Here is an 18376-nt window from a genome sequence, read left to right as displayed (position 1 = left end):
TCTAAGAAATCAAGTTTTTTCTGCACAGAGAAAAAAAAAAAACGCTGCGTCCATCCATCAACTGTGCCTCACGATGTTCGTTTGTCACCAATGTTGCCAACACCAAACTGTTGTCCATTTACCTCTTCACAGCGGAAAAATATGTACCTCGTACCTATGTGCCCCGTGTACCAATGTCCCCCCTCTACCCTATATATAACATGTAATTGCCAAGAATTGCATAATTTGTACCAGTGTTCGAAGTGGCAAAAAAAGCAGAAGTGGTATGTTTTATTACGATTTTAACTCGACATACCGGGTATCTAAATGTTGAAATGCAGTGAGGGTATTGCATTTCTATTTACATAATGATTGCATATTGCCTAAAATATTGCATTTCTATTTGCATAATGATTGAAAACCACTGGAGAGCTTCTCTTTAGTTACGGGGAAGGGGCATAGAGAGACTTTTATCCATTCCAACTGAAAAAATAAAAAATAAAATATCCCCTTGTGTTGTACTATAGAAACTTATGCATGAAAATGCCCAAAACCAAGTTTTTATATTAACAATTTCCTGTGGGAAAGCTTCCAGACCCCCCACTCGACTGAAGGGTATTCCAAATCCCCGGAAGAATCACCCCCCACATCACACAACCCCTAAATCCACTCATGCTCAAAACACAACATTTATATGAATTAAGACAAGAAGATACACACATACATACGAAAGAAACAATTCAATATGGCTCATGAAAATATAAACTAGATGAACTTCTTTGAAGACACCCCATTTTAAAAACAAAAGGTAGGAAAAAGATAACAAAAATGTCGATGTTGTCAACTTAGAAATTATTTCTACGTAAAAAAAATCAAATATTTTTACGTTGAAAGCTATTCGTCAATTACTGTGTATAAAAATGGATTTATTAAAGGTATTTAGCGTCTACTTTCTAGTCTTGATCACTAAAAAACCAGAGACGGTATGCCTTCAACACTGAAAAACCAGAGGTAGTATGGCATACCACCGCATACCGTCTCACTTCGACCATTGATTTGCACCATTTATCTAACATTGTTAGGGCCATTAAGACTGGGAGGCTCAGGTGGGTTGTTGGAAACCCGAAGTAAAAAGTACCATTAAAGAAACCGTAGACGCGAATGAGAGGACAAACTTAAGATGAACCTTATAGAAATAGGAATACAAAGTAGAAACTGGATAAAGTTTGCTAAGGACAGAAGTCAATGGATACCTTTTTGTGAATGCAGTATGAACCTCCTTCCTTCCATAGACTATAGAGTCAACGGTAATTAGTTAGTTTTAGTGAGTAATTGTGAGGAAATTGATATATGTCGTTACAGAAATGTCATATCAATTACTAGTGGATCCAAAAGGGTCATTTGGAAGAAGTAATCGCCTCCTGGACGATAAACTTGGCTCAAAATATAGAGTTTTACATCAAATCAGAATAAAGTAGTGCAGTATTTAGCCTATAAAAAGGTAACTTTTGGAAAGAGCAGGTTGCCCCACCGCCCTCCCTGTGGATCCGCCAGTAGTATGCAGTGTATTCGTTTTTCGTTAACATCGTAAGTACCGGTACCCAAAGCAAAAATCACTGCGATATGACGACTTTTTTCTTTCATAAATTCAGTTTATTTTTTAACGACTTTCCTGTTATGGTAATTTATTATTTTTTTATTACCTTTAAACATATGTATTGTAGGAAAGAAAAGAGCAATATATGAAATAATTTCCTGCATGAGAAGTAATTTCCTCTTTCTCCTCTGTCCCTTTCACACCGGATATTCATATATTATATTCAATAATTTTCAGCAGTTACCAGGCAGGTTGTTGTCAATTCCATTATACCAGCATTTTATGACTAAACTTTGTATCGAAGATTCTTTTGTGAATTTCATATATCGGTAAGATTAATATTTTACTTTGTCTACAAAATTATGTAAACACTAGTAAGATAGCTTGTTTTAACAATGATTTTAAGAAATTGAATACTATAAAATTCAGTATTTTTTGTGCCCTATTCCAAAAAGAATGAGAACATTGTTTATGGCTGTCTTGAGGTAAAAAAAAAAAAAAAAAAAAAAAAAAAAAAAAAACTTCTAAGCCCAACTTCGTGTATCTTTGGAAACAGTAAAGCAAATATGCCAGGTTCAAGCCCCCAAACCAACCTTTGCAATCGGGACAAATTGTGCAGATATGTTTTTTCTTCCTTGAAGTGCAATAGGACATGTTGAAATGTTATTGATTGTAGAAAATAATAACATTCATTGAAATATTTAATGATACAGTATTTCGAAACTACAGATGGTGATCAGAAAAATGGAAACACCTGTAGTTGGCAACACGTCAGATGTATGGGTTGGCAGTGGTGTCGTGGCGCCCGCAGCGCCGGACCGCTGGTGGTGGTGTGTTAGGTCGGTCTCCATACTACGTCAGGCGCAGTGGAACAGCAGTGTCCAGTGGCTGCAGCAGACGGAGGTAGTGTAAAATATGAGACCTCTCAGATTTTCAAAGAGGGCCAATTGTTGGTGCGCGGTTATGTGGAGTGAGTGTGACGGCAGTTTCTACTGTGTTAGGTGTGTCGCGTGGGACAGTGTCGAAGGTGATGACGGGGGCCTACACAACACACGGTTAAACCACATCGGGGAAGCGGAACAGTGGGCGGAAGAAAATCGTGAGTGACAGGTCACGCCGGGTGTTAAAGCGCATTGTCACGCAGAACCGTCGTGCCACTGCGGAGCAAGTGACGAAGGAACTCAAGCAGCACCTCCCCCACCCTGTTTCAACAATCACAGTCCACCGCGAATTACATGATATGAACTTACGGGGTCGTATTGCACGGGCCAAACCGCTCATCAGGGACCATAACGCTTTCGCACGCCGCAAATGGTGCCGCGACCATGCAACTTGGACCGTTGAGGACTGGAAACGTGTGATATGGTCGGATGAGTCATCCTTCACCCTATTCCCAACCACGGGCCGTGTTTATATGTGGAGAACGCCCAAAAAAGCTTATGATCTGCAGTGTCTCCGCCATCTTCCAGGATGATAATGCACCCATTCACACAGCTGGCGTTGTTGTAGCGTGGATTGAGGAACATCGGGATGAAGTTCAACACCTCCCCTGGCCCGCCCAATCCCCAGATCTCAACATAATTGAACATCTGTGGTCCGTCTTGGAAACACGACTCCGGCGACGATTTCCACCTCCATCCTCTCTCACAGAACTGGCCGATGCCCTGCACGAGGAATGGTGTAAAATTCCACTTGCTACCATTCACGACCTCTATGCCTCCATTCCACGTCGCATCAAGGCTGTTCTGAAGGCGAAAGGTGGCCCGACAACATATTAATCTGGGAAGTTGCAATTTCGTTCAGGTGTTTTCTGATCACCATCTGTAGGTATGGATGTGTTAAATGTAGGCTTTGGCGCATACATTTTCATACGTAAAAGAACATTTCCATGAAAGACAGTGAATATAGTTGTCACATCCGTAGTAGAATAAAGAAAAAAGACAAGGGAGAAGAGAAAACATTTGCAATGGAGTTGAGTTGAATTTAAGTTTAGCGTCCCTTTCAGCAGCGAGGCTATATGAGACGTGGACCTACTGATTAACGTGGAATCCGAACCACATGAGCTCCCGCCGGGAATCGAACCCGGGTCTCCCGCGCCAAAGGCGCGTACGCTAACCGCTTAGCCACGGAGGAGCTCACATTTGCAATGGATATGAATGTCATTGTCTTGGAAATTCAGTTATATATCTTCATAAGGAACTCGGCAGGAGTATTCATATTAGTTCAACGGTAAACCGCGGGACTTCTCATCATAAAATCGTGAGTTCGATTCCCGTTTGGGTCAAACTTTTTTGGTATGTAATACTATTTTTCTCAATGCATAAATATTTATATAGAAGAACTAAATTAAAATAAATCAGTTGTATATATATATATATATATATATATATATATATATATATATATATATATACCACGTTCGTATAATCATTTCAGGACATAAATAATATTATGTTTAAAATATAACATCTGAGAGATGTGGTAGGTGTTGACAGAACGTCGGTATATTGTATGTGAATGTTAAATACAAATTAAGAAAATCATGTAATAGCAATATAAAGTGTGTGCAATGTATTTGTCATACGGAGGTTTTTTTTACTCAATATTCTCATTACATAATGTGATTTACGTTCTTGAAATATAGTCAGAGGTGTAAAGAGAACATACGAGTATAAACAGAGAATATTAAAAATCGGATCGTGGTTCCAGATAGAAAATTCACTATTCCAGAAACCATATCCACGGGAAGTTTACGATTCTCACAAACCGCTTTAAAAGCCCGCCTTACTAAATATAATACAAAATTTACCATTTTTCTTTTGCTTGTTTTTCATAAGTGAAAGAAGATAATGAAATGTAACTTAACACAATCATAGATAATGTTATTCTAGAACAGAAAATATCAGTAGCGTAGTGTGATATTCCGAAATGGGATGCCAAAGTTAGTCACTTGTGCGATACAATACTACTAAAATCAGCAATACATAGCTATACCTATGGGAAATATAGGGTTGTAAAAAATTTAGTGGGGAGGCCCCCTAATTAGTGGCCTAGTGGGGCATACAGAAGCAAATGCGTGGATTACGTCAGAAGCCAATAAGCAATTGTCTCAGCTTCTTCTTACCACTACCGTGTGACAAGAAAACTCGGCCCCGCTGTTGTATGAACATTGTTTCCAGTATAGTTCCCTTTATTTCTTTCTCGTGGACAGCTTCTTTCTCCGCATACCATACTTCAATCTCGTTCTTTAAAAAGTCACCCCTAGAAATTTGTCATCTTGAGTCCGAAATTCAGACGCCCATTCGTGAATGTGGGCCTGAGTGTATACGTATATCATTTGAAGATGTAAATAGAAAACACTTAAACCAGCTCTGGGGGCCTGTTTCTGAGTATGTATTTCGTTGTCAGATATCCAGATACTGAAGGCAGGGGCGCAAATCTGTCTTCAACGTTCGGGAACGGGTAAGATAGTTTCCATTTTTTAAAGCGATGTTCAAAATATTTATGAAGTTAAAAAACAATGCTGTGGAGGATCAGAGTTGTCTTCAACATTTGGAGGAGGGCAGATTTGAGGCTTACTATGGGAGGAGGGGTGATGAAACTCATATTACGGTAGATTAATCTGATTTCTGAGGTGACCCTGTCCTATATTATATACCAGGCGATGTGGATAAAATTGTGGTACGTATCAAGTGCCGTGAACACATTCTGAAATCTGAATACATGCATATTTATAATTGATATGTTTTTATTTACGCATCCACAATTATCCACATTAAAATTTTAGGACACTTGTTTTGTAATAATATAAATAATGTCTTCCCCAAAACTATGAAAGGAAATCAACTATGTATGGCGCAACAATACTCTTATTTGAGCAAAATTATGATGATCAAAATAGCATTATAGGAATCGTTACAGGAATTAAACAAATAGTTGAAAATAGACTAACAATAATAAATGATAATGAAATATTAAAAAACACGATTCTTTTTTTAAAATGAAACAAGTCAAGGGAAACAATTTCATCGCACTTTCCTTTGTGGCATTCGGATACAAATCATCACAATTTCAAATCGGGTGGAGGGGACATGTCCCCCTCATCTCCTCGGGATATGTGCTAATGACTGAAGGGCCCAGGCAATCTTTGCGAGGGGCGAGAATGCTGGCTCTCTTGGTCTACTAGATCGGTGATCGTGATTCTACAGAATGCTTTATCTTTATGCTTGTGTGTGTGAGCTCCCTCAAAGAGTTTCTGGCCATGCCACTGGACATACTATGTATTTATGATGAAGATTAATAGTTTGCCTTTAATTACGATTACAATTACGATGCATTTAATTACGATTAAAGTATAACTATTTTTATACTATTATTTACATAACCGACATGCTTCAAAACGGCATTGAACTAGCCATTTCTGTTTTGTTGTCTTTCCTTGACGTTAGCGCTCGTACGTTCTGTACAGAAACTATAGCTTAGTTCAAAATAGATAGAGTTGGAAACACTTGAAAATATGCCAGCGTATATCTAAAGCAAAATGTAGAGTTGCAAGGGGTGAAGGAAGTCAAGAAACCAAGTAGTTGCGCATGCGCACTCCACAGAAAGCAGACGAAAACCCCGTTTCTTGCAGTAGGCCTGGATGCCCAAGGAACATAGCATACGACAAGAGGAAAGATAGAAAATGTGCATCTGAGTGACGCGCATGCGTAGGTTCCGCTTATCAAAGTGAGACGAGAGAGCACACCCAGAAGATTGCAGTGGAAATAATTGTGATAATTACAAGCAAACAATTTATATACAATGAAATACGTATTTTTTCTTATTAATAGGGGATGCCGGGCATACCGGCGTTCCTTACGCTACGCCGCTGGAAAATATGAACCTGAAGAATATTCAGTGTTGCCATCCATAGAAATTACAGTTTTGCCAGAATAACAGCGCCCCTAAAATCTAAGTTAAGGCAACGACTAGAGGAACGAACTCAACTGCATTTGGTTACGTATCATGTTGTTTTAATGTGAACTACTTTTTAAATAATAGTTGTATTTTGTTTGTAATAAACAAAATAGTTTTAACATACAGTTATTAAAACTAAATAACGATGATTCTTAAATCCTATTGGTTGTGGTGGTGGTGGGGAATTGGTGACATGAAAGAAGTAATCAAAAACTATCAATATTAGCATGGAATTCAGTTTTGAAACTGGGCCGTTGTATTGGGAATCATGCTGTACAGTTCTGTGCTACTGCGTGAGTATGATGAAGATACAGTGAGAATAGTGTTCCTTACTCTTTGGAGTAACATGAGTTTATCGTTAAAAGTTTTTAGAGAACGGAATCTGTTGTTGCTACGCAAAGGGCATTTAGAAACAAATTTGCTCAGGTTCTGTCCCAAACAGGAACATAATATAGTTGCTAGTGAATAAATTGGAAGAAACAGAATCGCTTCTGAGTGAGACAGGGAACCATCGGACCCCGCAGGTGGGTGTTGTGGAAGATGTCAATTATCAACTCCTTAGGTCGGCTAAGAAATCTCCTCGTTGTTTGTCGCAAAAAAACCAGTTATAGCTATTTAACATGCGATTTATAGGTATAACCCCATAACACTTAATTTGTGTTCTCACTAACACTTAATTTTTATTCTGCAATTTTGCTTCAACAATCCAAAACCTCATTTCAATTGTAAGGTACACTGGAGGATATTTTCTGGTTTTCTTGAGGCGTGGTCGATATTACCCCGGATGAATTTAAACCAGTAAACATAGTCCCATAAATCTCCCATCCTCCCTTGATCATTTGCCACAAACCGCATGAAAATCGGACTTCAGTTAGAAATTCTAGACCCAAATAAAATCCGTGTTTTGAAAAAATCACCCTGTATAATTAATTAACTCTATGGCCTATGGAACCTGAATGTTCAGTGCTCTCCACAGACTTCTATCCTTAGTAAACTGGATCCAGTTTCTATTTTGTATTCCTATTTCTGCGAGATCCATCTTAACATTGTCCTCCCATCTGCGCCTAGGTCTTCCTAATTGTCGTTTACCGATTGGTCTTCCAGTTAAGACTTTGAAAGCGTTTCTACTTTCTTCCATCCTGGCTACATGACCTGCCCACCTGAGCCTCCTAGACTTGATGACCCTAACAATGTTTGGTAAACCGTATAAATTATGTAGTTCATTGTGGAGAATACTATAACTAAAGAAAAATAATACGCTTCAATTAGAATGACGGACCATAGGATTTGAACCCGGGACTACTCGACTGCAACGACAAAAACATTAATCAGTAGACTACATGTGCTCAGTAATTTATTTGGATGAACAATATTAAAATGGAAGGAAATATAGGTCTTCCTATCGAGTCCTTTTAGTACCTAGGTATTTGATGTTTGTACGGCTCGTTATTAACACCACCATTGTGGAGAGAAACGTTTTACTTTTTCCTCGTTAGATAATAAAGAAAATGCTTCTGCGGAAGTCATCGTGGCAAGTTTACTCATCAAATATTATTCACAAAGATAGTTCTCATTGTGGAAAGAGATTACATTCAATGAGACATGAGTAAGAACCCAGACTTTAACGTATTAAAATACTCAGCGATTTGTTTACTAAGAAGTATGACACAAGGAACGGATAAAAACAAAAATAATGGAGTCAGATGTAAAGAAAGGTAGATGACCCTAAATAACGTACCTTTATATAGAACCTTCTTGCGTTCTGTAGTGCACTGTGTTCAGAACACCTCTTAAAATTTGCTATTAAGCAGGAATTTATAGGATATTGGTAAGCACTAATTTTGAAGTTAGTGAATCTTCTATATGTTACTCATTAGGTAATATTATACTGATGTCCAATGTAGATGTATGTTAAAATAATAATTATATTGGTCAAGGGCAGGATTCTTTTCAAAAGAAGATTATGAGTCGAATTGATTTTTACGTCCCTTTCAGTCACAACTGGACAGTACCTTGGTCCAGTACATATACGTAAAGTAATGTGATTATCAAGGGATGTATATTCGCGACTTCGCTGTTTGTCAGCGATTTGTCCCCCCTTGGAAAAGTCCTGTGGGAATTTCTGACTGTTAGAATATTCTAAGTGCTTTTTTAAAATTGTATCCAATATGATAACAATCCACAGTGGATTGACTTTGTCCAAGATATAATCTAACCGAAAATACAGGAATACATGGCTGAATATGGTTATACGGTTCCAAGAAATATCCGCGATATGCAAAACTGCCATCTTCGAGGTCTATCTCGTTAAATGAGTTTAAATTGAATTTGTTCATCTCTAAATTTGGAGTAATAAATACGTTTGAAAACGAAGAAAAAAGTATAAACGAAACAACACAAAGAATAATATAAATTCTTCTAATCGTATGAAAAAGTCGTGCAAAACAAAACAAAAATATTGATATAATTGTAAATGAAAAATGAAATGTTTTCAGTGTTACGTCCCAATGTTATGTCCTGGCTATAGAAGACAGGTAATTAATGAAACTGGATGATTATGAAAGGAATAGGTGGAAAATAAGAATGTGAGACGAAACAGGAAAACACCGAGAAAACCCACGGAAATGACTTACATGGCTCTCAATCAAACCAGCGGTTCCTCTCACCGAAGGTGCGCTCTAACAACCGTGTTCTCCACCAGTGATAATTTCAGGGAGTGGCCCGGAGAATTTTTTTTCTTAAAGCTACAAAATTCCCCTCGGGATAAATTATCTATCGTGCTCAACTAAAATTTCCAGTATTATCGCTGTACTCATTTAAACCTCTACGTAGTGAAATTTCCAAGGATGTTATAAAATAAAGGATCTGCCCATACAAAAAAATCGTGAAGTCATACGTCACAGCTTCGCCACACCTACTCTGCCCACTCCGTGCCACTAAGATCGCAATGTTTCGAGCCAACAATCATGGCGGAAACGAGAGTAGCTAATCAGACTTGAAGGCTCAGACGATGCTCGTTTTTTTTTTCTTTTTTCATTGAGTTCATATGTTGAAGATACGAATGGGCAGATCCTCTATTTTATAACATCCTTAGAAATTTCCCCCGGGAGAAACCATCTGATATCATCACTAGTCTCAACATTGCAGGGGTTCACCCACGGATTGAATCCACCGGGTCCGGACACCCCCCAAACTTCCTAACTCAACATACATTAGTACCCTTTCTCAATATAACTGTACTTGTGTAATACAGAAATGATTGATGTAGCATGAAAATTTGATCTTACACTTCGTCTGTACTCTTATAAAAATAATCTAGATCTTTATTTTTTTCTGAAAATAAATATAGGTGGAAGTATTTTACAATTACTTTTCTTTTCGGATGCAAAATAATATCCATTCAATACTACTGGGTTGTAGTATTAGACCCACCCGTATAACTCGAATCACTTCCAAGAAAAATTTCTGGGTATGTGCCTAGAGTAATGGGGCCTCATTCTGCAACGGTTTGCGGAAACGCTAAGTAAAATTTGTGTTTCAGTTTGCAATAATAGGTATATAGCTTTTTGGCAAATTTGGGGTCAGCTTTAATTAATATATCAGGTGACCCTAGAAGCAAACATTTCTTGTTCCAACGGGTAAGCCTTGCCATTCAAAGAGGTAACGCAATAAGTGTTTTAAATTCATTCCCATTCACACACACAAAATGGATGAATTTTTTTTATTTAAAATAAATCCTAAAATATTTTAAAAAAAATACCGTATTGAAAGTTTGGTTGAGAATTGTCAAGAATTATACATGAGAAGCTCAAAATAGTACACGTGTACAAGATGTTCAACATGTACCGTTAAAAAATTTAACTTCTGCATTTCTATTGGCATGTTAGATCATTTATTTGAAAAAGCTGTTATACAGAATCATGTACTCCTTATAAAATGCTGTTAATTGTTTGTGAAGTCTGGTTAAATCAAAACAGTCTCAGGTTTTAGACTAAGCTTCTTTTTGAATTTATTCCAAAATGTAAATTTTGACATATTCTTATTTTTCTTGTACTTTAATATGTTCATTCCTATTTTATTCGAATTATTTTCTAAACAATTCTTTACTAATTTATTAATCAGTTTAATATCCTTTGTTGTATTTGATATTAAGTGTAAAAATTGTCAGATAATATTTATGTATTTCTATAGTAAAAATCTTGTGAATAACTTATTAAATGAATAAGATAATTAGTTTCAGAACATAATAATTATATACAATAAAGCTGTATAATCGTATGCAAGAGTAAATATTCATGCAGCTAAAAAGGTATATAGCTGTTATAATTTATTTTCTAATGTTTTGCATTGTCTTATGCTCCGCAAATATTGGTAGGCTTACACAGAATGAGGCTATTGTTCACCTAAAATTAGGATATTTATTTTTCGCTTGGCGGTAAGTCCATATTGTGAAATGTATTTATGTACAATATACGAGCGGTTTTTGCTCCTGAGCGGATATTATGCAATAATTTCTTATGCTTTTATCATCTTAAATTCATCATTTTATAAAATATTTTGTGTATAATGTCTATTGAAGGTTCATTTTGCATGCTGTAGCTGAAACGTTGATTCACAGGAATAACTAGTTCTCAAAAATGGATAAAAATATATGTTTCATTTTTCTGATAATCACAGTTATGATTCAGCTTACTCACCAGGTAAGATCAAAAGCTTTTTTATAACTATAAATTTAGTTTTTTTTCTAAAAAAAATCAATGCTTTGAAATATAGAGTGATTATAAATGATTCATCAGATTTGAACGAATAATATTTAAAAAAAATGTATAAGACATACAATAATAAATGACATATGAAAATATTGTAACCGGCCAGTTATATAAAAGATGAGGTAATTTCACACTGTTAAAAATAATTTCTTAAATTTGAGAAACCGTTTCTTATCTGTGCACGGAGACAATCTTTTCTTAGAAATGAAATTTGGCAATTCTTATTCATAAGGAAAGTAACAGTATATTTTCTCGTTTCGTTTTATACAACCTTATCTACTTTTCTTCTTTTCTCATTAATGAGAGTTTCAAACTCTGGTTTCTAAGAAAAGATGTTCTCGGTGCATAGATAAGAAACGGTTTCTCAGATTTAAGAAAGTATTTATAACAGTGCACAGTGGTTCAGGATGAGCAAAAACCTGGCCCAAACCTGTATTTGGTTATAAAAATGTACAAAATGCTTCTAAAGTCCCAAATATGTGAGCATTGTATATTTATAGTACTAAGAATTAACGAACACGCTCATCGGTTGCACTAGCCTTATCTGCAAGAAAAAGTTAGTAGGATATGTTTGTAAACACTGATAAAGTACTGCGTATTCGTATGCAATATGTCAGTACACTCACATGTACTAATCTTACTACACTCACACACACAAGTCTTCATTACACTCACACACAAATGAAAAACGAGAATTGACTTTGTCAACCACAACGGACGTCAATCATCACTGTCATAGTCAATATCACTGATTGCAGACCGGATGCCTTCATTATTTTGGCTGTTGGACCTGGCATTGGCTCTTCTTTCCCCTCCACGCTCCGACATCTTCAACAGTAGTTGACCTTTGTGTGACAAGCAACGTTTTCTCTTCCCAGTAGCCACTTGCCTAATACTCGAAAGAAAGTGATCAGAAGTAATCAAAAGCATATGCAACATATTTTGATTCGTAATAGTGCCTGAGAATTTACGCGAGTGATCTTCCCGAAATGTTCGTAAGTCTTTATTCCGTGGCTCTTCAGAAAGCTGACCTATTGGTAAAATGGCATTCTGTATCACAGCCAATCCATGAACAAGTATTTTGTGGACACTAGCAGGCATATAAAACCAACTGTAAGGATGACTGTACAATTTCGTTGTACTGTCACCACACACAATCACAAAGAAACATATATTTCACGAACTCGCACATATTCGCACCTAAACTTCATGAAAAAATTCATCATGGATTATTCTTTCGGGCCATTTCAACAACTCCGCTGGGGAACGCTGGACACTATACTAAATCTCTATAGTTTTGTGAACCTTCTGGTAACACAAGTGAGATTTTGCCACATTAACATATTTTGTTCGAGGAAACATACATATGGAAGATCTTGCGTAGCTACTTTGGATAGTTGCATTGCTTGAGAGGTATATTGGTGCCATATATAACAAATGATTCTTGTAACCACATATTCGTAGGTGTCAAGCTATGAACTTAAATGTCAAATACTCTATTTGGCAACTATTTCAGAAACATGCTCACAATGGTTAACTTCCACCCTATCTAACTCATCCATTACATGTTACTCGTGTTCACTGTTTGTATATAGTAAACTTTGGATAGTTCTTAACCCATACACTAAACCAGTATCCTCCTAACGTAATTTTCAAAAAATGGGTTTTGGCCAGTTTTTTGCTCGTTCTGAACCACTGTACAGTGCAAAAAAGGGAGTTCCGACTGATCGGGGAAGTTCATGCAGTTTAATATTTAAAAAATTAAAAAAAAAACAATATTCTACAAAAATTCATATTTTATAAATTATATATTTTAAACATAAATTTAATTTTCTATTATTTAATTATATTTACCTTACTAAATTATAAATTTAAATAATAAATAAAAATTCTATTTATTAAAAAACAAAATACTAAAAATAACACCACACTTCACTCATTTTCAATATTCTTCACACTCACATTTTCACACTTAGAATAAATATTAAACACAACAGACAATTCTTTAACGTTGCACTGTATATTTGCCCTTCTCGAATGGGAAAACTGTGTAAAAGGTTACCCAAGGTTTGCTTTCTATATCCCTGTTCTGTCTATCTATTTGTTTTCTATGCTTGCTCTGTAAAGCCATGTTTATTATATAATACAGCTCATGGATTTAGAAGTCTTATACTACGCTCACTAATGCATTACGAGTAACAGAGAGGATAGGTGAAACTGCTACACCGTATGTAGTATTAATATTACAACGACTATTGCTAATACTACTATTATTTTATTTTATTTAACACACACCTATTACAGAGCCCAAATGCTCCAATTACAACAGGTGAATACAAATACAATATACAATTGAGAAATTGCAAAATAATCTATTGGATTAAAATAAATATAAGGAAAAAAAAGAAAAAAAAAGTCTAAAATAGCAACATTCATGCAGGCTTTTTTTGAATGTGATAATATAATCATTACATTACATAAACAGAGTTCAAAAAACAATTGAATCAATTGTATATACTTTTCCAAAGACCTCGTAAAATCCACGATTATTCCCGATTTTATAATACAGTGAAACCTCTCTAAAGCGGACAGCCGTGAGGAATCAAAAATTGTCCGTTATAGAGAGGTGTCCGCCTTAGAGAGGTTTCAATATTTTCTTACGTAAATTAATAAACAAGGCAATATGCAATTATTAAAAAAATATTTTTGCATGAATCACGTATTTATGAATATTACCAAAATGTTACTGTACCTGCATTATCTTGTGCCATCCAATTCAAGGCACAACATGGGAATAAAATGTTATAGTTCTCTGAACTTTACACTTATCGCTACTTAGTACGTTTTCGGTGTGTTACTTTAATTTGTGAGTTAATTGCAGTCCAGCAATGAGTTTTTTTTTTTTAAAGACAATATGCATACCCGTGGTCAAAAATACCAAACTTGTCTTCTGTTTGGTTAGACATTCCAGCAGGACAATAGAATGATGTGTCATTCCAAACAGTGGGCAACTGTCAATCAGTTTTGTTTCTGAAGTAGGTTGGGTGGGAGTGGAATGCAAGCAAAGGATATAAGGGTCTTGTGAAACAGAGACCCTTCCTCTGAATTGCTGAACAAAGAGTTAAGGAGACAAAATGTTGTCACACCCACATGTTCTTCCTTGGTGACATACGTATGAATTACTAAAAGTGTATTTTTACTGCACTTTCCAACTTGTTTCTAGAGAAAGTGTCCGTAATACGGAGGTAAATAATACCTATAAAAGACAAGAAAGACTGTCCATGTCCGTACTAGAGAGTGTCCACTTTAGAGAGGTTTGACAATATGTTTTTTCCTATTACAGTGTTTGGGGATTACAAAATACGTCCGTTATGGGAGGTGTCCGCTTTATAGAGGTGTCCGTTAGTAGAGGTTTCACTGTATTATTATGTTTCTTACAGTCTCACAAGTGGTGAATTTTTATGGGAGATTATTTTAGACTTAGGTATAACAAATGGTAATCGTACTCTTAAGGATCTACTAGTGCTAAATTTTAACATTTCCAGAAAATCTCGATTAACTATAATACCATTAATAATTTTAAACAGAAAAACATGATGCATTATATCCCTCCTTTTCACCAATTAAATTCCCTTAAGATAACACTATAGTTCACTTTCATTTCATACGCAGAGATTTTGAATCTCTTGTACCATAAATATCTTAAAAATCTTTTTTGTATTGATTCCATTTTCCTTATTTGATTATCATAACAGGCTGACCATACTAATGAAGCGTACTCTAATTTACTTCTAACTAGTGAATTAAATAACTTAACTAACACTTATGTGTTATTTAATTCCTTTGAATTTCTAATTATGAATCCTAAAGCTTTATAGGATTCATTAACAATTCTATCAATATGTAGATTAAATTTTAGTTTTGTATCTAAAGTAACACCCAAATCCTTAATTTGTGTTGATCTTTGTAATATTTCGTTGTATATTTTATAATTATATTGAGCTGGTTCACTCTGTCGTGAAAAAGTAATAACAGAACATTTTAAATCATTAATAAGCAAATCATTAATAAACAATAGGAAAAAGAGTGGACCCAGTTTAGACCCTTCAGGTATTCCTGAATGAATCACGTATCTATCTAAACATAACCCATTATAAGTAACAAACTGTACACGTATTACTATTACTACTCATATTACTATAGAAGTACGATAGCAAATACTACTACTGCTATTACTAGTAACATTATAATAGAACAACTAATAATAACACCACTACGTCTACTATTACTACTACTACTACTACTATTACTACTACTACTATTACTGCTACGACTACTATCGCTACTCCTATTAACATTACTATTCTACTACTGGCACCGAAGCAAATCTGTCTTCAAGATTAGGGAGACGGGTAAGATCGTTCCCATATTTTTGTTTAAGCGATGTTCAAATTATGTATGAAGTTGAAAAACAATGCTATGGAAGATCACGGGAGCACAGTGTTCTTGAACATTGGGAGGCGGACAGATTTGAGGCTTATTCTGGGGGGTATCAATTTCATCTCACTTCCCTTTGTGGCAATCGGACACATATCATCACATTTCTCCCCAAGAAACACATTTCAAATCGAATTATTGGGGAGGACAGTCCCCCCAGTTGAAAGAAGGGGATTTGTCCCACTCATCCACTCAGGATTTGCGCCAGTGACCACTGGTATAACACTACTACTACTACCGCTGATACTATTTCCAGTATTACTACTACTAATTGTAAGGCGAATACTACTACTACTGCTGCTGCTAATACTACCACTACAACTACTGTTTCTGCTTACACTATTACTACTATTACTAATTTCGTATTTGAATTTAACAAATCTTCTACATCGTGTTTTCAGTGTGTAAAGTAAAGGAACTCTCTAATATGAGCGGAGTGGACCGAAGCAGAGTATCTTGGTTGGCAGAACAAGGCCACTTCGAGTGTAGTTCCAGATGTCCAGTATCTGTCTGTCACATTGTGTTGTCTGTTGGCAATCAAGTCAACATGGACCGTCTGAAGGAAGTAAAAGAAAAGCTTGCAAAAAAAAAAAAAAAAAAATCTAGTTAACTGAAAAGCTAGAAGGACGAAGTAAAGCATTTTGTTGGACAAAGTTTTTAGTTGTAATTGACTGAAAGTGGTAGTGAACAAGGTTTCGTGTCCTGTAAAGAGTGTGAAAAGATTTTTAGTGTACAACAATAAATCAGGAACAAGGCATGCAAGAACGTACTGTTCATCATTAAGTGCATCATTGACTGAAAACGAAGATAATGAGAGGAAATCATCTGCGAATTCTTGTGCATCCAATACCAAATATTCAGGTTATAAGAAACTGAGCTGTGAAACTGTGAAAAGTGACTTGATAGATAAGTGTGTTGACTTTTGTGTACGCGATCTGCGACCATTCGAAACTGTAGCGGGGAAAGGTTTTACTTCCCTAGCACAAACACTGATAAACCTAGGTGCGACATACGGTAAGGTCGATGCGACAGATGTGTTGCCGCATCCAACGATGATATCGCAAAAACCCCAGGAACGAGCACGTGCATTTCGCGAAGCGTATATGCCAGAAGTACCTGATGCTCTGCAACGGGATGAATTATCATTCCAAATGGACTTGTGGACTGATAATTATCGCAAATACTCATATATCGGACTGACAGTACAATATTTAAAAGAGTGGAACTTAAAAAGTCTTGTGTTATTCACTAGTGCATTTCCAACAACACGAAAGACGGCAGAGAATATTAAAAAAGAATTAGTCAAACAACTATCTCAGATTGGAATCTCACAACAAGATTGGAGAAACGCTCCGTTCGTTACTGACCAAGGAAGTAATATTGTGAAGGCTTTAGAAGATAATAAACGCTATAACTGTGCAAATCATCTACTAAACACAGTTTTGCGTAATGCTTTTCAATACAACTTCCTCCGAGATGAGTTGCCATCAGTAAAGAAACCTTTTCGATTGCATTAGTAAGTTAGTTACATATCTCAAAAGGTCTGGGTTGGCAACCCGGCTTCCACACACTGTTAACCAAGACACTGAGGTAAGATGGAACACTAAACTTATCATGTTAAGATAATACTGTAAGAGTAGTAGAAGTACAGTACTTTACACTCTTGAATAAAGAGTTAATTTCCCAAACACATTACGATTAACACAGGCTGCCAACATTAGTTTCCGATCCGTCCTTCACAGTGTTCGGGCCGAGCCGGGCCAGACCGGAATGTGCCCGGCCCGGTTAGAGCCCGGCTTGAGATTCGGGCCGTGTCGAGCCGGGCACAGAATTCAGATCCATCCGGGCCGGGTCTTCGGGCTTGGGTTTGCAGGGCTCTGATTGGTAGCTGGGAACTCATCGAAAGTTGTTACTAGTGGAGGCACATACACTGTGTATTTCACATACCCCCAGACGGGGAAAACAGTCGATGTGTTAGATCGGGATATCTAGGAGGTCATAAGAAATGCTTTGAGTCATCTTCAGTACATCTTCCAATCGAACGGCGTGGGAATTTTTAATGCTTTTGCCCAGGCAGTCGCCTAAACCAACAGTTCATACCATCTCAGAATGCTTTGGTGAACTGCAGGTGCAAACTGCATATGGAATGCTCGTTGTACGGTAGCAATAGAAGAATTCATCTTATATCCTAAAGCATAGACGTTGTATTGGAAACTAGGTTTGTGCTGCTATCTGTCACCATGAACCAAGATTACGAACATTAGAAGTTAAATTTCATGTGTATTCTTTGTTTCGTCATTAGCACAAACTTACCGAAGATTGTTCGCTTTATATCCGCCAATTTTTAACAAATACTCACCTTAAGAGATACCGCACCGCCGTTTCCATGGCATCGCAGTTTCCATTGGAGCCCGACACTGTTTCACAATGCGTACGTACGAAAACTTAGCATGGAAAAGTGCCATTACGTAACTCTCCTAATACCAGTTGATATTCGGCGCCATTTGATAACACTCCCTACCAATTCTCACGTACCTACAAGGTCAGATACAGCACTGCTCCCGCTAGCAACCCA

The 18376-nt window shown here is 36.5% G+C and overlaps 1 protein-coding gene across 1 annotated transcript in view; it reads left to right on the top strand.

The window, feature by feature from the left end:
- Positions 1-8248: 8248 nt before the first annotated feature.
- Positions 8249-18376, top strand: part of LOC145694537 (uncharacterized) — a 105187-nt gene continuing 95059 nt past the window's right edge. Inside the window, exons 1-2 of the mRNA XM_081770852.1 lie at positions 8249-8363; positions 11115-11235. Coding sequence (XP_081626978.1) covers positions 11173-11235 — 63 coding nt within the window. The 5' untranslated portion in view covers positions 8249-8363; positions 11115-11172. The remainder of the gene's footprint in view (positions 8364-11114; positions 11236-18376) is intronic.

This window comes from Thermobia domestica, chromosome 9, assembly GCF_964235325.1.
Source record: "Thermobia domestica chromosome 9, izTheDome1.hap1.1, whole genome shotgun sequence".
NCBI classification, from domain to species: domain Eukaryota; kingdom Metazoa; phylum Arthropoda; class Insecta; order Zygentoma; family Lepismatidae; genus Thermobia; species Thermobia domestica.
Note: the sequence above shows the minus strand (reverse complement) of the source record. Positions and strands in the feature narration are given on the sequence as shown.